At 34.2% G+C, this 21,317-nt stretch overlaps 1 protein-coding gene across 2 annotated transcripts; it reads right to left on the bottom strand.

Moving 5' to 3' along the window:
* Nucleotides 1-244: 244 nt before the first annotated feature.
* LOC123526561 (sodium- and chloride-dependent glycine transporter 1-like) lies at nt 245-21,255 on the bottom strand. Of its 2 annotated transcripts, none has more exons than XM_053523059.1 (14): nt 20,980-21,255; nt 15,437-15,568; nt 12,753-12,905; nt 11,627-11,723; nt 10,438-10,570; nt 7,498-7,632; nt 6,985-7,088; nt 6,701-6,825; nt 6,216-6,328; nt 4,851-4,982; nt 2,841-2,940; nt 2,055-2,155; nt 1,275-1,445; nt 245-859 (listed from the first exon to the last, which is right to left on the bottom strand). In XM_053523059.1, exons 1-14 carry the CDS (start codon nt 21,215-21,217, stop codon nt 719-721), a joined length of 1,875 nt encoding a protein of 624 aa, XP_053379034.1. In that variant the 5' UTR covers nt 21,218-21,255; the 3' UTR covers nt 245-718. The 2 variants fall into 2 exon arrangements, with proteins under 2 accessions (XP_053379034.1, XP_045161713.2); XM_045305778.2 differs by having other exon boundaries at nt 1,281-1,445; nt 20,980-21,252.
* Nucleotides 21,256-21,317: the final 62 nt, after the last annotated feature.

Below are 21,317 nucleotides of genomic sequence, written 5' to 3'. Positions count from 1 at the left end.
GAACAGTATTTTATCCTTAGGTCACTTAAGATTCTTTTTATATGTGTATATGTTTGTTTTGTCTGGATATATCTGTGTTTTATATTTATGTATTGTTAATGTAAAAATACATTTTTTTTTTGTTTCTCCTGAATTTGTAATTGTTTGCAGTTTTAAATGTATCTTGTAAAACACTTTTAAACGTGTGCATGCGAATTAAAAGGGTGCTATGTAAATGTGGTACAATAATAACAACAACGACAGCCACAATAATAATGTTAATAATAATAATAATGATAATAATAATAATAAAAACAATAATTAAAGAAATGTTTATACTGGCGATATAGAAGTTTATCCAACGTATCTTGTCCCAAAGTAATAGCAAATGATTAATTATCACAGACTTCCAATAATCTCAAAACCAACAGAATCTCACTCAATATAAATCTGAGTTTAAAAACAAATTATTTACACGAATCAGTTTAATACACTAAGGTATAAACGTACGTATTGTTTATAATGCTCTAAGAATTACAAAAAAAGTACTTTTTCAAACTTTCAAAGTCCAAAATCTTTGGGTAACAGTGATTGTCAATACTGAACACTTAGAGCATCTGTGTCAAAATCCATATCTCTATTGTTTTTCTGATTATGTGCAAATATTTCTTGGTTACGTTTTTTGAACAAAACATACTGGTCTCATATCCACAACTGTATAACACCAACACCGTTCATCCTACTTTATACCAAGAATATTATCAAGAAGTCTGAAACGAAATCCAGATTCGTACTCGTAAGTTGTTTTCTTGTATATCTTTCTTTGCTTCAAATCGTTTGGCAACCAACAACTCGCAGGTTTCAACAGGTTCCTTACACTCTAAAAGACACAAAAACAGAATTTTACAGTGGCATTTACGTTAAACAATATCGATGCAACTCTGAAAATTCTTGACATTTACAAATATACTTTACGCAACTGAAACACAATTTGTATAACAAAAAATATTTTGTTTACAGTTTTGACAGTGACTTTAGAACAATGACTATGTAAATTCCTACTTGACACATATCTCTATCTATTTTCATGTACCGTCACAAAAAGCATTACTTATACCGAATGATCAAACTTGAGAGATAAAAGGTACGAGTATTAAGACAGGAATTGTACCGATAAATAAAATTCAAATCATTTGAATGATTTTCTGGCTTCCTTGAGTAAAGGGTTTAAAATATGGTAAGACTTGAGCTGAGTTAGACAATTGTTTTTTAAAGAGAAAGTAAATAAATCATACATAAACCTTTCGTGAAACCCTCTGTCGGATTACTTGATAGATGGCAACGATGAAAATCAGACTAATAGGGGCAAAGGCAAACACATTTCCAACAATATTTGCATGCGAGGGAAACTTGTAATCACCGACAGTCGGGGTGCTGTATGTCACTATCGTAGGTATAAGAATTCCCTGAAAAAAAATCATAATGAGAACCCATCTTAAAAAAGATTGGTTGTTATAGTCAGCTGATAACGCTTTAATTCTTTTTTCGTTTTAACCCTTAGCCTGCTAAATTTATAAAATGGACTGATCCATCATTCACTTTGGACAATACCATTGATTATTCGAAGGGGTGTTCACTGAAAATTTACTGACTGAATAGCGAAAAGTGCAGACCATGATCAGCCTGCACAGATGATCTTGATCTGCACTGGTCGCAAAGGCAGAATCACTTGCCTCCAGCAGGCTAAAGCTTAAAATTGGGAGTTGCAGGAATTGATCAACTTTAAATCTGGGTATTGTAAACAAATTTTAGGAATGTCAAAATGTCCGTCTTACAATAGTTATTGTAGACTCGTTTTGTAAAATCAAACATTTTAGTGGCCGCATGTCTATTTATATTTGGGGCTTGGTAAAGTTACTTCCTCAGAGAAAATGCAATAATAAGATGACTTATTTATTGAAACAAACAATGGTGATAACTAAATGGAAACAGCCATTATGCTTTATAAACCACTTACACCAGGTGAAGCTGGTATGGATTGTTTTCTAGATATGGAAAGAGAAATATTCACTAACCAGGAGGAAGACTGGAATGATGAAGCACCAGATAATTCTGAGGATAAGAGAGGGACGACTTCCCATCATCATCTCAATATCAGCAGAGAAACGATTTGCACCTGCAATAAAACGGCTAGTGTTTAAACCAAACAAAATTTAGTGTTTAGAGTCCTCGAACTAGTACGTTTTGGGCTAACATACTGAATAAAGGACATTTCTGAAAATTGTGAATACTTAAGAATCATAAATAATTGATGATCATGATAATACTCAGATGTATTTTTCATGGTGTAAAAACTATTAGAAAGTAATGATAGTTTTCGGTTTTGATCAACACTTCCCTTGGTTTTCCCGTATGGACAGTAGGTAGCTTTTGAAAAACGTTCGAACGTTGGGAACACTTAACACGGATCAAATCTAGTATGGCCTTAAAATAAGCATTTAATAAACTTTGGCCAATTTTTTGCCTGTCGTAAAACGACACAATCAAACTGATTGCTTTACCGAGTTCTTTACTTCCAAAGGAGCAGCATATGAATTTAATAAAAAGAGATCGGAAAGAGGTTGTACATGTATTTAAAATAGTTATTCCTTATCCGCGGCTTTATAATATTTAATACAATAATGCGTGTATAAAGTCGATCTATTGTGTTTATAATCAGCTCGGGTTCCTCAAACACGTGTTTGATTATTTAAATGAGATAAAAAACCTTATGAATGTCAGTCAGTTGATACCTTACAACTATTATGTACGTAGTAACTATTTTATATATTTATTCAGATGGGAAGAAATTTCGTTTTTACCGTAAATCCATGCTATAACAATACATTCAAGAAGAGCAGTTCCCACCAAATTGAAGGTTCCCATATACGAGTCGATAAGCATAAAAATATAGTATCCAGCCTGTAAAAGATACCAACAAAGGTATTAAAACATATGTTGAGAAAATAGTGACAATCTCCACAAGCCCGATGTTTGGTGATTTAACACTCCCTTGAAGTTTATCACTACTTAATATATTCGTTTGTGTGTTGACTAGTCAGGTCTTTACTGACCCTAAAACATTATGTTTAGGATAAGTCACAGTGGTGTAGAGATACCATAGATTCATCTTATTTGCATGTACGACCTGATGTCAGAGCTTATTACAGCTGCACTCACTTGCATTCAATAAATAAAAATAAATGTATTTTGGAACAGTAAGTGCTGGTTGACTAGCCACAATCGATTTGATCTCAAATTTTCGTGTTGTCTAGACTTATTGTCGGTTCCAGGGGTTTGTCGATATTTTGTTTGTTTGTTTTGGGTTTAACGCCGTTTTTTAACAGTATTTCAGTCATGTAACGGCGGGCAGTTAACCTAACCAGTGTTCCTGGATTCTGTACCAGTACAAACCTGTTCTCCGCAAGTAACTGCCAACTTCCCCACATGAATCAGGGGTGGAGGACTAATGATTTCAGACACAATGTCGTTTATCAAATGTGTCGCGCCATGAGATTTTTGGCCCAAATGCGGCGTTACGTCATTCGAGAAAAACCCGATTGAAGTTACGTCACAAAAATGAGTGGAGTTCAACACGTTTTCGCGTCAATTAATGCATTTGATCATTTAACACTATATTATTGGGACGATAAATGAATGAAGAGACAAACGTCATTTATCAAGCAGGTATTGCAACATTTCCGTGTTTTGACATTTCGTTTCATTATCAAATAATTGACAATTTATCGCCCTTTGTATCAACACGCCATTTGTAAACATGTAATGTCGTGTGAAAGGAAACTTTTAAACAGTAATTTGACGATTGATTTAAAAGGAATAATGAATGTCATTGAGCGACTTAGAGGTAAGTAGTAACATTTACACAATATGTAGAGTTTTAAAATATTAATTAATATTGAAGGTGCTTACTGTTACATTTATTGTTCTGTTATTCAGTTTGTTCTTCGTTAACCTATCACCCTCATTGCATCTATCATACTAACGTATCTTACAATTTTTATTTTTCAGATGTGTATGTAAAGACTGCTCGTTTGTCGAATGTTCCATTTCAAATTTTACTGTATCGCGGTTTACTGAGTGTTGAATATGCTCGCTATTCCAACGATTTTACTTTTACTACATGTATTTACTTTTATTTGTCCTCTTCGATCTGTATTTGAAATAGATATGTGTTTGCGTTATACACATAAATCATATGACGTTCAGTCAGCCAAATGCTTATTTGCTTGAACATTGTACTCAGGAATTTTACATGCCTGTATTCGTGTATGCAAAGGTGTCAACTAAACGGCCTTTATTTTCACGGTTTCCACAAACAACATACTATTATCTAGTCTTATATGATTTGTTTCACTGACAGATTCATTCACAGAACAGAAACAACTCATTTGCTCTCCCTGTTCCAAATATATTGCTCTATACCAAGAATATCGCTCTACAGAAAAATGAATTATTCATAATGTGTTTATTGTCGTACATGACATTACAAAACAGTTTTGGCAAAATCAGTTATCAGTTGATCCCCTCGCCATTACACGAGAATCGCCTGAATACCTGCACGTGCAGATTTGTAAAATTTTGACAGAAGGCAATCTTGAACTTCAGTTACATCGAGATAGCACCTGCTTATTATACATAGGTATGTCTTTAAGCTCCTCAAACAATGGAAGGATCATATACCCCTAATAGAAAGATGTGCTTAAGTTGTACAGAGAGATACAAATATAGTACAGCACTAACTATCTTCTTTCAAAAAGTAATTATACGGCCAAGGTTGACCCAAAAACTTGATGATATAATGACTTTCTTACGGAAGTAGTGAGCGGAAGTCCAGTTATGAACAGAAAAGTTACCAAACCAGCGGAAATAAGTAATCTGTACTTTTGCAGCTTCTTGTAGTTTAAGTCTATGACAGCATTGGTCACAGTCTCAAAACATCCAAACTAAAATATAATAAAAGTTTATAATTTGTAAATACAATTTTACGTAGATAAGAACAGTTATATGCGTTTTGAACATTCTTTGTTCTTGAAATTTACAACACCATTCTAAGACTTAATGCAATGGTTCACATGGCTTCTTTAAAGTATATCTGTAAGATATTTTCTAATTGAAATTGACTGCTTTCGAAATAGTACGTAAAACATTGACAAGTCTCAATGGCATCTGTTTTTTAAAGTAAATGTTAGATAAATAGAGGCAAAACAATTATCAAAAAGATAAAAATTGTAGCTGCACACACGTGTTGGCTGATATAGAATCTGAAGAAAAATGCGCCCTGAGTATCATTTACAAGAAGTACAATAGACCTTATATATAATAAACCTGAAGTATAATGCGCACTACAAATCATAAACCTAAAGTACATCCACTTTTTACTTGTATGTCACAAACCTGAAGTACAATGCGCACTACATATCATAAACCCTAAAGTACATTCACTCTTTACTTATATATGTATATCATAAACCTAAAGTACAATGCGCACTATATATCATAAACCTAAAGTACATTCACGCTTTACTTGTGTATCATAATACTGAAGTACAATGAACCCTGTACATCGTAAACCTGGAGTATAATTCTTCAGATATATCATTAATGTATCGCGGAACATCAACCGTTGAATTGTGATTTTTAGTCAGCACATTCATAAATTCACTTCAGTCCCAGTTTTCAAGATTTTTTAAACAAATAATAACCTTTATCTTTAGACACTATTAAGCTAAGACCATATCATTAGCCTACATGTACTTTTTAGAATAAGCATATGAAAACTCAAATTTACATTTTTCTGTTTATCTGGTGGTTTGACTAATTCTAGTTTGGTGCAAATTGATTTAACTTTCATCCATTGTTTAAAGCATTCGTAATGTCTGCTCTTTTTGAAATAACAATATGTCACCAAATAACTTTTCTTTTTTTGTACAAATGAAATATGGTATACAATGTTTAACATTTACCTTGCACGTGAGGACATCTCTATATTTCATACGCCTAAATGCAAGACTAATATGCAACAAAACGCACGACAAATCATATACATTATGACAGGAGTGAGTACATTAGAAAAGTACATATTCGGTTAAAAGTTATTCTATAACTGCTACTTATCTATCATATAAACACTATTCAAGGGTCATAGATATATATAAAATATGTGAGATGAAAACAACCTGAGTATCTATTCCCACCAACACGAGAGTTAAAAAGAATAACACGGACCAAACATGCGGCGCCGGGAGTCGACTAAGGGCTTCTGGATAAGCTATAAATGCTAAACTTGCACCTGAAATGAGAGTAACATAGAGCGTGACATACAAGCATTCTAAGTGACAAAATACAAGTTTGACAAATATTATATTGTATGAATGAGTTGGGTTTTACGGCGAGTCGAATCAAAAGGGTCGTATATCGCCGAGAATATTATATTTAATTGATAAACATATGAGTATGCAACCTTATAGATCGTTATCTTCTGCTATCAAAGAGTGACACCAAAACAATAATGCAATTAGAAATATTTGCATCTGTGTGCGTGCGTGTGTATATGTGTGGTAACTGCAATGAGATATGCTATTAGGCTTAACGTTATATCAATATAAAATACATGCATCCTTAATAGATATTTACGGATAGGAAGCAAGCAGACAGTTCAAACCTGAAAAAGGAAGCTCATTCAGTGGTGTCCCCGTCTCTTTGGACAGGAATCCCAGCACCGAGAATACTACCACACCACTGTATATTCCTGTAAAAGCGTCGGCAAAACAGACCACAACCGAATCTCTGAAAGACATAAATACAAAGTCAATATGGTTGGTTTGGGATTGATAATTCATCTGGCAAGTTCTTTACAAAAGCGTATTATTTTAAATTCACGATTAATGTTTTCACTGGACTTATGGAAGGAATATTTAATGATGATATAACCATACTTCTAGATACCTAAGTGCATTATGGTTGAACTTGTTAAAGCTAGCCATGGTTATTGCACCTCCCCAAGCTGGCCCCAGTGAGAAGAAACATTGTACCGCTGCCTCCATCCACACCTTAATTAGAAAGAATCCAACAATAAAATGATATGGCATATAAAAGCAATTCAGTGATGTTCAAAAACAGTTTTATTTTCTGACCATAAATATATTTAACGTATTCTTTACAATGATCATAACACAGAGTTTGTTTCTCCTGACATTGTTTGCAAGTAAAATAAATTCTAAGTCAGTACTGATCATGCTGAGCTTAAGCAAATGTTTGAATCACTGAATGCCAAAAAGCCATTACCAGAAGCACGCACGCAACCGCGAAGGCACAAATACATGGATAAAAAATAGATTTCTATGTTTCATTGAAAATGCACAAAGACAAATTCTTTTAATAGTTTACAAAAACGGGTTCGGAAATCTCCCCAAAAGCATAACGAATTAAAAGAACTGATAAGTGTTCTATTAAACCAACCTGTCCGTGTATGAGCTTACTGAAATCTGGTATAAAGTAATGTTGAAGTCCATTCCAAGCCCCATCCAACGTTACGCCACGTATTAACAGGACCGTAAGAAGAATGTAGGGCAACGTTACTGTAACGTAAACGACCTAAAACATTACAGAAAAACTTAATAGAAAATGTGATTCACAGGTATATATCAAAGGACTGGCTGTTCCATTGCTTTCCATTCAAGAAGTGACTCAGTTTCTTTTTTTCCAGATTTTCTAAACTAAAACTGTATCTGGTATTATTATCAAATTAGCATAGACTATAATGAATAAAGAACACTACGCGTATATTTTGAATATAGCACACTTTTGCTAGTACATGACACAATATATAAATCGTTGGTCGGTACTCTGAAATTATTAATATTGTTGAAGACTTGTTTTCGTGAAATCGTGTTTGCGTCAATCCCAAAGAATATATGAATTTTTCATTAATTTTATCTTCAAAATGTAATATCCACGAATTCATATCCCAACGACATTGTTTTTTTTTTGTTTTTTTTTTTTTTTTGTTAAAAAAAACACGAAATCTCGTGCCAAAGAAATTAAGTATTTTATCAATAATTAATTATTACAATTATCATACCACATTTATATAGCACACTTTTCATGCACATTTGCACGTTCAAAAGTGCTTTAGAGCATACATTACAAAGATACAATTACAAATTCAACACAAACAAAAATGCTTTTGTACAAAAACAAAAAATGAATATCAAACATATAGACAAAACCAAACAAGACACACATACAGACATAATTAAACAAGAGGGCCAAGATGGCCCTAGGTCGCTCACCTAAGAAACACTCCATAACAGTGTAAAACATGTTTGACCTAGTGATTTCATGGAAACAAATATTCTGACCAATTTTCATTAAGATTGGACCAAAAAATTGGTCTCTTGCGATAAAACAAGCATTTTCTTAGATATGACCTAGTTTTTGACCCTAGATGACCCATGTTCAAACTCGACCTAGATTTTATCAAGGCAATCATTCTGACCAAAATTCATGAAGATCAACTGAAAAATACAGCCTCTATCACATACAGAAGTTTTTTCTTTGATTTGACCAAGTGACCTAGTTTTTGACCTCAGATGACCCATATTCAAATTCGACCTAGATTTCATTAAGGCAATCAACCTGACCAAATTTCATAAAAATCAATTGAAAAAAACAGTCTCTATCGCATACACAAGATTTTTCTTTAATTTGACCTAGTGACCTAGTTTTTGACCTCAGAAAACCAATATTCAAAATCGACCTAGATTTCATCAAGGCAATCACTCTGACCAAATTTCATGAAGATCAATTGAAAAATACATCCTCTATTGCATACACAATGTTTTTCTTCGATTTGACCTAGTGACCTAGTTTTTGACCCCAGATGACCCATTTTCGAACTCGGCCTAGATTTTATCAAGGTAATCATTCTGGCTAAATTTCATGAAGATCAGTTGAAAAATACAGCCTCTATTGCATACACAAGGTTTTTCTTTGATTTGACCTAGTGACCTAGTTTTTGACCCCAGATGACCCATTTTCGAACTTGGTCTAAATTTCATCAAGGTAATCATTCTGACCAATATTCATGAAGATCAATTGAAAAATACAGCCTCTATCGCATACACAAGGTTTTTACGTGATATGACCTAGTGACCTAGTTTTTGACCCCAGATGACCCATTTTCGAACTCGGCCTAGATTTCATCAAGGTAATCATTCTGACCAAAATTCATGAAGATCAATTGAAAAATACCGCCTCTATCGCATACACAAGGTTTTTCTTTGATTTGACCTAGTGACCTAGTTTCTGACCAGAGATGACCCATTTTCGAACTCGGCCTAGATTTCATCAAGGCAATCATTCTGACCAAAATTCATGAAGAAGAATTGAAAAATACAGCCTCTATCGCATACACAAGGTTTTTCTTTGATTTGACCTAGTGACCTAGTTTTTGACCCAAGATGACCCATTTTCAAACTCGGCCTAGATTTCATCAAGGTTTTCATTCTGACCAACATTCATGAAGAAGAATTGAAAAATACAGCCTCTATCGCATACACAAGGTTTTTCTTTGATTTGACCTAGTGACCTAGTTTTTGACCCGAGATGACCCATTTTCGAACTCGGCTTAGATTTCATCAAGGTTATCATTCTGACCACTAATCATGAAGATTAATTGAAAAATACCGCCTCTATCGCATACACAAGGTTTTTCTTTGATTTGACCTAGTGACCTAGTTTTTGACCCGAGATGACCCATTTTCGAACTCGGCCTAGATTTCATCAAAGTTATCATTCTGACCAATATTCATGAAGATTAAATGAAAAATACAGCCTCTATCGCATACACAAGGTTTTTCTTTGATTTGACCTAGTGACCTAGTTTTTGACCCGAGATGACCCATTTTCGAACTCGGCCTAGATTTTATCAAGGTTATCATTCTGACCAATATTCATGAAGATTAATTGAAAAATACAGCCTCTATCGCATACACAAGCTAAATGTTGACAGACGACGGACGACAGACGACAGACGCCGGACATCGAGCGATCAGAAAAACTCACCTGAGCATTGCTCAGGTGAGCTAAAAATAAAGTGACTTTAGGAAAAAAAAACTGTTTTACTCAGTGATCTGAAAACAAAAATGTATCGGTCAGTTTTCGAAAGAAGTGGGTTTTTAACAGGCTTTTGCAAGCAGCAAACGTGTCTGCTTCGCAAATCTTGACGGGAAGGGAGTCCTAAAGCTAGGGATCAGGAGGAACAGCTCCGATTGTCATGCATGACAGTTTAAGTCTAACTGAACGGTCTGCATGCAAGCCATTTAATCGGTCAAGACATTTAATAAGTGTATACTATATTACAAATATAGTACATGTACACTATATAATAAAGGTTACCTTTCCTAGCGTTTTTACACCTTTGGCCAGACATAAAAACACAAAAAGCCACCCGAGAAAGAAACAACCGGTCAGAGGAAGATGTACAGGTCCAACAGTATCTATACCAGATGACTTTCGAAGAACATTTCGCCTGAAACGAGATACGATGACAAGTGCATGCGCAACAGTTTTCATCTGTGTTCAAATTTAGATTTTCTATTTGTTGTTGTCGGTAGAGATTGTTGTTTTTAGATTTGCAAACGCTGTTCGTTTCAGGATTTGCGTTTATATATAAAGCGAAAATATATACCTTTGTAACTTCTCTGGTCCAAATCAGTGAAAAGGACTAAAATGTTACTGCTAATTTTCGAGACATGATAACAGTTATTTGAGAAAGTATGCAAAAGTTGAACAAGCACGAATGTATAGTACAAATCGAGTGTGTATATAATGCAGCACTGAAACTTTTCTTTTTGTGTTAGGGGACTTGTTGTGGCAATAAATTGTTACCATATGGATTATTTGATATCTGTATCACTGCTATCATGATAATAGCATCATATAATTTTCACTCATCATTCTTCTCTGACATTATTTGGTAACTTTTTGCTTCTTTTTACCGGCCTTTTCCGGGTACATATTTACCTCATCTAATAGGGTATTATTTAAAACACAATGTCAGTTTTGCTAGTTCTTATATGTTATATGTGTCATTGTATACTTCTTTTGTACACTGTCCGCTGTTGTGTTTGTGCCTATGTATGTCATTATGGGCTTTTAAGCCTATTTGATTTGAAATAAAAATTTCTGTCTAGCTGTCTGTCTGTCTGTCATATAGCTAAAAACTCAAACGATTAAAAAGGTATTTAAAGACAAACCACAACCTAGTGACATACATTTCCTCCCACAAGAACTTCGTGAATATCATTCTGATAATACCGGTAGAATATAGTTGTACTGCTAGATGACATATGGGCAATTTAGACTCCCCTGAATTAATGCATTTTCATAACTCCATCTACAAATTTATTCAGTCAATCTCTATCTAGTATAGTTTTTAAAACATAAGTAAATAATTATCTTACACTGTGGAAACAAAGTGTGGTCTAAATTCAACTCAATACATAAAAAAAAGACTATACATACTGCTAAACAATACAGTTATTCTGTGACGCGTCTTTAACTGTCGGTTTACTCAGATACTTACTCAAAGTACTCTGTTCCAGATGTTCTAAAGTTGATAGAAGTATTTAAACCATGGTCTGTCATATTTAACATCTTCTCGGTTATGTTTGTTGATGCATCTAAACAAAGAAATCTTAATTTGTAAGATTGCAGATGATAAAATACTCGGCGGGGCAGCTCATTTGTTATTTCATTTGTAATAGTGGTTCCAGATTCTAAGAATTACCTGCGCCTGACTCAGAGTAAGTGATCACTCTTCCTAGACGGACAGATATCGTAGCACTTCGATGACACAATGTGCGTGAATGTTAAGCGCTTATCAAACTTGGAAAGCAACCAAGAAATCTATGCTGATATCTATAGTAATATCCTGAAAGGATTTTGCACAGAGACCAAGCCGTCAGGGTTAAGCCATGCTGTACCGACCTTTAAGGTGCAATATCTAACTATCTGATACGCAAATAAGACAAACTCTTGGTCGAATCATATATAAAAAGAAACGAAAATAAAGAAGATAAAAAATTCTAACAGATGACGAAAGATGTAGCATCTCAATGACTGGTAAAGCTTTCAAAATTGTGACGTTCATAACAGAAAAATGACCGAAAATTATTTAAAAATTAAAGTGGGATAACCCATCCTATTACACATTCAATTCGTTTATACGTGTTTCCATTAGAAACTGCGAATATAACATATGTAAACAAACGTGACCCATGGAACGCTGTGGTCTCTGCAATGATTCGCCTTTTTAGTCACAAGATTTTGCATCAGTCGTATAGAGTTTCATCATCTATAGTCCTATTTGTTTATCCAAATATCAATGTAAACATCAATTTAGTCTAGGGGTGTGCAGGTTAAACCAGGGGTATCAAAACTTTTACAAGCTATTCTGATTTAAAGAAAACTCCCTGGCGTAAATAGTGGGTCTTCTTTTCATCTTTTTCTATGTAGTAATAACAATAGATTAGAATAATCACAAACTATTGCAGTAAGACTTAGTACTTTTATAGGTATATTGCAGATAATCCTATTAGTCTGAAAAGGTTGATGTAAGAGACATGCGCATTCTATTTGATTACCTACAAAACTAGGAAAAATCCACTAGGAATGTCATAGCTATGAAACAAATGCTGTATGATAGTTACCTATGCATAGTTCTGTATTCCAGCTATTTCCACATTTACTCCATGGAAGTGTGGGGAAGAATGATTGAATGAGGAAATATATTACCCACGAAAAGGCTGCTGCATAGTACCAGATATAAATCAAGGACAAGCTTACCATGAGGAGCCCCAAACCTTCAAAAGAAATTGGAAACATATACAGGCAATGTCGAAAATAACGGTATGATATGTTTGCAATGCAGCCAGTCAAGCATAGATCAAGGTTAGGTAAGTTAGTAGCATATTGTCAGAACTTCATAACGAGATGTCTCGTACTTGTAGCATATGTAAATCCTGAGTTCTGCTCAATCCGGGGCTAGAGGGCATGGACAGTAGCATGCATTTCCACTACCGTCCATGAACAGACTCAATCAAACCGAACCTGCAACATTTTCGTTTCTGTCGTGTTGAGCGATCTGTGGAGTTTCCACTTTTTCTATTTTCTTCTCAAGTTGACAATGTTACTTTCAAAATCCCTGAAATACGTTTTTTTAAAGACCCTTGACGGCCTACCTGATCGTAGTAAAAACTGTTCCGATATCTGTTGCAAATAAGCCATGTCGTAAGTTGACAGGTGGTTAACTTAAGACGCCGCCTCTTTTTATTCAGTGAAGTGTGATATATTCCGACTTAAAACTTTTTTGTGAAATAAATACTTTGTACTACAATAGCAAAATTTGGTTTACATTTAATTGATTATACCTCTTCGTTACTATGATAAAACTATCTGACCGTGAACATCAAGGTCTGTAGATCAGTATCATTTTGAAACTGTAATAATAAAGTAAAACCTCACTTTCTTTTTTCAGTGCAAATCATGCACATGCACGTTTATAATCACGACCATGAATTAAACCACAACAGAACACATGTTAATTTGCGCTCTACTGTCGATTTTACGCTAATTGGAGTGTTACAAGTTAAGGTTATATAATATACACTTCTAGTATTGCATAATATTAATTTATAGTCTAATATTCCGTTATAAATATGTTTATGCTTCTATCATAGTGTATTTGTTTAAGTAGTAAAAACTTTTAACTAGTCTATTAAGGATTTTGAGTTAGTCTATTAAAGAAGCCGGATCTTTTCAAAAAGAGCTCAAAAAATGTTAACACAATACATTGCATTCATTTAAGATACTTCGTTATTTTTTTAGTTCAAAGCCGGAGCAATGATTTAATTTCTATCTTTTTCCCAGTTCATAGTTCTCAGTACTTTAAGTTTATTGTTACGAATCTAGTTGCATTTTATATCAATGCATATTTCTTTTTTTTCTTTTTTTTGTATTTTCGTCAGCTATTTTAGGTATTATATCCCTAATAGTACTGTTTTAAAAATGACATTCGCTTGGTATATTCTTAAAATTGACCTTGTATCGCACTGTGTTGCAATTTTCAAACAACTTTTACCGTGCCGTTTTTTGTTGTTTTTTTTAAATATAAATTTTGTATAACTTATGATATTTCCTCAAGCATTTCAAAGGGATGGTCACTGTCCAAAACATTTGCAGAAAATTCATAATACCATTAATTTTGATAAAAAAAAAACGTCAAATCAAAACTGTAAAAATATCATTTCATAGGGTTTAATGAGACAGAATTCTAACTCTGACATAGAAAAATTAAGGTCCAGTCCTGTGGGACTGTTTAAATTTTTGTTCACTTCATTCAAAAATATCATTGGGGCAAAAATAAAACCTACCTACATTTCTTCAACAATATGTAATCTAAAGTGTAAATGCAAAAAAGAGAACTTTTACCGCATGTAACTCAGTAACATTTTAAGATGTCTAACTCCACCCCCTACTGTTTCAGAGGTAAATTCACTTTGAACAGCAAGAAATCGCTTATCAAATGAAACATTTCCACTTTTGTACAATAAATCAATAATAAGTCTTGAAAAATGGAATGGAAGAATTTTGAGCTATTTCTAGATTATGGACAAATAGATCACATAAACGTTGACAAGGTCATATCTGATCTGTGAATGGCTTAACAGAAAGAGGCTGGCCAATCAGAATGTACTTTACATTATTTAGGGAAGAAATGTATTCTGGGAGAGTTTCAGTAGAATCCTGAGCCAATTTTCCGCGCTGTAAGGAACTTTAGGACTGATAACATTTAAAAAAGCTCTCTTAGGGTTAAGTAATTAATACTTAATTAATTTTATACTTATTTTTGGCTATTCATTTAACCTGAGAGTTTTACTAAAGTCATTGTAACTTTTCTCTAAATTAGTAAGTAACTTTCTTTAATTATGTAACACAAATTCTATTGGTTAAACAGCAATTTCTTTCTATCAGTATTTTTGGCATATTTCTAACTTGTATACTTAGAACATTTTGTAAAATATTAGTTTAGAATGTTAAGTAATAATGTGGTTGGTTAACAAACGTATTCAGTATTTGTATTATTATTTTCCAATTTTTAAATCACCGTTTCGAAGCAAACTATTAAACTAACATGTATAGAATAAACAGTTAGACTAGATCTTTTCATTCTTATAACAATGGTGTTACGGGATTGTAGAATTGGACCACAAGCATATAGAATAAAAACAAAAGTTTTAACTCATTTATCAATAATATACTGGAAATAAAGAATATCTGTAACTTTAGAATAAGAATGTTCATACTAGTCTTTATATATTATTTACAAGTTTACCTTTTAAAAGGGGACATATATTCCAGACTGTGATAGGCGATGTTCCAGACCACTGTCCCAGACATACTTCCATATAATACAATGGACCGCCACATACCGTCAGGAACAGAATAAATGGAATAATAGCACAACCTGAAATATACAAGAGGTTATTTTTTATGTAATATAGTGGAAATTTGCGTATTTCCTAATGTTACAATTTTATTATAAGAATACTTTTAACAATTAGCATCCTATTTTAAAACAGCGGCTCGTGTCTGCTTGCACGGGACACGTAGAATTCGCAAAAATCTATGCTCAGTTGGCCGGACATACTTGTCTCGCCCTATTCTCCTAGTCAGTTATTATTTCATTTGCGACATTATTTTATACAGTTCGTGTAAAAAAATAATATGAAAAAAGCACTCCTCTATTTGTTGTACACAGCTGAAATAAACATCTGTTTTATGTAAATAAGATAAGAACATAAGACATAATAATAGGTATATGAATACGCTAATGTTAGTGTAAAGATATGTAATAAGTAAAGCGTTTCTACGGTGGTGTGTTCAGGACACACACTATTTATTTAGAGTCAATGCACGTTTTTATTAATTATTGATTGTGATATGTTGACCAAATGAATTAATTTTGGAAGGAATGCCACTAAATTTATATTACCAAGAAAAAAAAATGATTATTTAAAGTAGAAAGCAGGCATGTATTTTCAGGATACTGTGTAATTGAAAAGTCCTTGATTCTGCTTAATTTGTGCACGGAGATGTCAAACTGTAAAGTTAGTCTGTATTTTAGCTCACCTGAGCACAGAGTGCTCAGGGTGATCGTTCACCTTCCGGCGTCCGTCGTCCGTCCACACTTTCCTTTAAACAACATCTCCTCCTAAACCACCAGGCCAATTTTGTTGAAACTTCACAGGAATATTCCTTGGTTGGTCTTCTTTAAAAGTTGTTCAAAAACTTGAATTTCATACAGAAGTGATTGCCATTGAACCGAAAGGAAAACTTTAAAAATCTTCTTGTCCAAAACCACAAGGCGTAGAGCCTCGCTATTTGGCATGTAACATCATCTAATGGTCCTCTATGTAGATGATTTAAATTATGCCCCAGTGGTGAAAAAAGGCCCGGCCCCGGGGGTCCCAAGTTTTACATAGACATATATATAGGAAAAATATCTTCTCGTCTGAAACCACAAGGCCTAGGCCTTTGATATTTGGTATGTAGCATTGCCTTGTGGTCCTCTATCAAGACTGTTCAAATTATTACCCTTGGGTGAAAAGAGGCCCTACCCCGGGGATTCCAAGTTTTACATAAACTTATATAGGAAAAAACTTTAAAGAATCTTCTTGTCAGAAGCTGCAAGGCCTAGGCTTTTGATATTTGGTATGTTGCATTGCCTAGTGATCTTCTGCCAAGATTATTCAAATGATGCCCCTGGAGTGAAAAGAAGCACCACCCAGGTGTCTCAAGTTTTACAAATACTTATATAGGATTTAAAAAAAAATAATCTTCTTGCCTGAAACTACAAGGCCTATGCTTTTGATATTTGGTATGCAGCATTGCCTAATGGTTATCTAACAAGATTTTTCAAATTATGTCCCTGGGATAAAAAGAGGCCACGCCCTGGGGGTCACTTGTATATGAGTTATATAGGAAAAAATACTTCAAACATTATCTGATTGTTTAAGTATAATTACCTGATGACCCCAAGTAATTAGGGGGTCACTTGACTGTGACCTTGACCTATTGACCTACTTTCTTGTTTTTTAAGATAAAACCTTGAAATTTGGATGACATATACAGTTTTACACACCGATCTTAACACTGACTTTCAGTGACTATGAATTGGACCTACTAACATACTTTCTTAATATTTTAGCATCAGTTTTGAAACATGTAGCTCATATTACTCAGGTGAGCGATCCAGGGTCATCATGACCCTCTTGTTTTATTTTGGATGTATTTTGTTACTTCTTCTACGGCAACTGAAAAGCAACGTTGAAAAATGATTTGGAGAAAAAAGTCTTTCCGATTTATACTGTCCGAGTATATCAAAATGAGGCGCAGGGTCCTGGCAGTGCAGCGGCCAATAATCTGGTCAAGGCTTGATGTATAATATATGACTGCGGTTTCTAAATCTATCAGGTGCAAGAGTAACGAATACAAATTCAGAAGGCAGCATTTATGTTTCTTCACAAGGGATAGATACCAAATATGTTTAAACTGAAATAATATGGAAGATAGAAAAAATAAAGATATACAAAAGACATTTCTACCTCCACCGTTCTTGTAACAAAAGTACGGAAAGCGCCATAGATTCCCTAATCCTACAGTATATCCAACAAGCGAAAGGACAAACTCAAATTCTCCACCCCAAGTTTCCCTTTCTGTCTCAGTATCAACTTTATTACTGTTCTGTTGGTTCAAATCAGAAGTTTCATCAGGAGTAAAGTCCAGCTCAACATTTTGCACAATTTCAAAGCTTGTAAACTCATCTGACTGCGATTCCTTCATAATGTCAGACAAGCAATTGATTGTTGGCAAATTTACATCCGCAGTTTACTTCACATATCAGGGGGCAATAAGAAGTTTTAAGGATGTAAGCATCACTGGATATACTCGGCTACTGTGGAATAAGACACCACTGGGTATATGACGATGGTTAGGGGTGGGGGTAATTTTAGAAGCTTATATCTATAAACTTGTACGAAAATGACACGACACAAATGCCTGCATCAGGCCAAAATGAATGTTAACTTCAAACTAATTTATACTTTCCGCAAATGGCACATACGTATTAAAAATGATATTGTTGAAAACGTTTTAGGTGTTGACATTGATATATATTTAGACTGATATTTACAGATATTAATATCATATTGTTATGTACATATCATTCCCCGTTATGCTTCACTTTATTAGTTCTATTGATGATTTGTTGTTTTCTGTAAAGACTATCCTAGTTTTGAGACATAATGTGTGTCAATAAGTTATTTATATTCTATGGTTTTCCAGAAGGTTCCAAGACAAATACGTTATTGTTAATAGTTGCAGGTTTGTTTTTCTGTTACTTTTAGTATTTTAAGAAACAAGCAGTTGTTACCATTAGACGTAAAAATACACCTACCGTAAGGTAATGGCGTGCCTTTTGCGGTAGTTAGCTCGCCTTAAACTATATAAGCACGGGGTGTAGCCAGAGCGCCAATATAGGTTTAAACGTGACAATAACCACTAATGCAAACTGTTGCACGCTGTTGCCATTTAGTGAGTTGTTTATAATATATATGTAAATGCAATAACGAGTATTCCTTTGTTCTAATCATTTATATTAATCATATTCAACTCCTGAAGTATCTCTGAGCACTCGATAATTACAAATAATTTAATCGTACGCAATATCGACGCTAACGGACCTTTTAACGTGACGATAGTAGACTGACGCCAGACATTCACGGCGTGTCAGTAGTCGGTAATTGTGCACGCTTCCGGTTATCAGTATGGGTAATAGGATTCTGTAAATGACTACTCTACCTATTCCAGTGTTTCCAAAATGCAATTATGTTTAGGTTAAAATTTACAATAAGCCGGTCGCTACACTACATCTCTTTCATCTCCAACCACATATTAGGGTTACTCGACTTATGCACCATTTTCTCTCCTCCATGTTCCTGCTGACACGGATCATTTTCTTTTTTTTCTCATGCCGCAGTACTCTGGATGGTATGCATCATCACACATATCACTTTAACTCAAAAGCAACAGATACAGTTGTCTTTTTTTTTCAAGTTATGAACTCAATGTATCCGATGAATGATACAATATTGCTTGTCACCGCCCCTTATTCTTATGCCGCTACATTTGAAAATTCAAAGAAATAAATAAAATGAGTGGTTGATACCTCAGCTGTATATTTGAGTTTCGATCAATCTTCAGTTGGTCTGGAGATTCTTCTACCATAGTGTGGATGTGTGCACGCTCGCTAGTTTAAGGGGAAAAAAGAAAACAGCGGAGTCTGTTCTAGAAAAATGGTACACAAAAAACTGCCAATCATTACTTGTTTTTTTATGTATAAATTGAAGTCTTTAGACTGTGCTATTGACCGGTATATAGTTTAACACTAAACCAAAATTTTCTGGCTTAAAGTAAAAACTTTAAGAGAAAACTATGAAAATTCATTTCTGATTTCAACTATTTTGGAAGTCTGAAAATCCTGCAAAAGTACATTTCATCAAGTACAATATGTGTGTGCGTGTGTGTGTTCGGGTTTAACGTCTTTTTCAACATTTTTTCAGTCATATAAACGACGGTGTCTACTTGTAGCAGTGAGCACAATGCCCAACTTCATAGTACACTGGAATATCATGCCGTAGACACGTGACATGATACCCACCCAGTCACATTATACTGACACCGGGCTGACCAGTCCTAGCACTACCCTCTTAATGCTGAGCGCCAAGCGAGGAAGCTACTAGTACCATTTTTCACGTCTTTGGTATGACGCGGCCGGGGATCGAACCCACGACCTCCCGCATTCGAAGCGGACGCTCTACCACTAGGCTACCGAGGCGGTGGTTACCATAATAAATACCATATGTGAATGTAATAAAACACTTATTGAATGGCTTTCCGTTTGGACCGCGGCAATAGTTTTGACTATTTTCCGGCAAGTTATTCAGTAAGTGTGTACTAGACATGTGTCGTAGCAAAAATAAAAAAGAAAAAAAACAGACATTTTTTTATTGATAGATGTGATTATAACGTCCATGATGTGACAAGGCTGATTTATTCCAGGCAACATATTTTTTGGAAATAACTATCTTAGTAAAAATCCATTCTCTTTATACTTATTTAGGAATGGTAGCAGAATTGATCTGTATATACTAGGAAGTTAGAAAAAATAGAAATGTCTTATGTTTTGATTGATAGATACGTTCAACTATTTTGGAAGTCTGAAAATTTAACAAAAGTACATTTCATCATAAATAGAATATGTGGTTACCATAATAGATACCATATGTCAAGGTATGAGACATTCGTTCGTTAAAGTACGTTATTAGACAGACAGAAAGATCAAGGTGAAATATGCTGCAGTCATTAATTATATTATAAAGTTTAACGCTCAAATCTGTAACCAGCACGGTCGTAACCTTTGTAATTATAACAATAACAACTTTAAGAACAACGTTATTTGGTCGTCAGGCATATTCAGTTCTTCTCACATTTATACAGCTGGAAAGCATTAAAAAACTTTATTCACAATGGACCATTTTCAAAAGTAAACAAGGTTTCCAAATATCGTCGTGAATCGTTATACATGTAGATATGAAATTACGTTTTCTCTAACTGAAATTCGAATTATTATATCTCATTCTTTGTGATTAAAGTAATTGCAAAATACTTTTTCTCTTCTTCATATAAACGTATGGTAATGTCAGTGAGTATGGCCACGAAAAAAGTTAAATACATACATATATATATATGAACGAAAGAAAAACACGAAAAACAGATCATATTAAAAAACATGATAAACTAAAATAAGATTAATACCTCCTCCATTCTTGTAACAGAAGTAAGGAAAACGCCATATATTCCCTAATCCTACAGTGTATCCCACAAGTGATAGGACAAACTCGAATTCACCACCCCAGGTTTCCCTCACTGTTTCTTGAACGTCTTTATTCTCATTTTGTCTATTCAAATCACTTTTTACATCAGGATTTAAGCCCGACTTATCATCTTGTACGATTTCAAAGTTCGTAAACTCGTCTGGTTGCGATTCCGTCATAAGTTTACAGTTGACAAATTTCCTTGTGCAAGTCTTTTGTGGCAGGTTGCATTTAATCTAGTGTTAAAGGACTAAGTGACATAAAAATGATTTGTGCAAT

This window comes from Mercenaria mercenaria, chromosome 14 (genome assembly GCF_021730395.1).
Source record: "Mercenaria mercenaria strain notata chromosome 14, MADL_Memer_1, whole genome shotgun sequence".
Lineage (NCBI taxonomy): Eukaryota > Metazoa > Mollusca > Bivalvia > Venerida > Veneridae > Mercenaria > Mercenaria mercenaria.
This window is presented reverse-complemented; position numbering and strand designations above follow the sequence as displayed.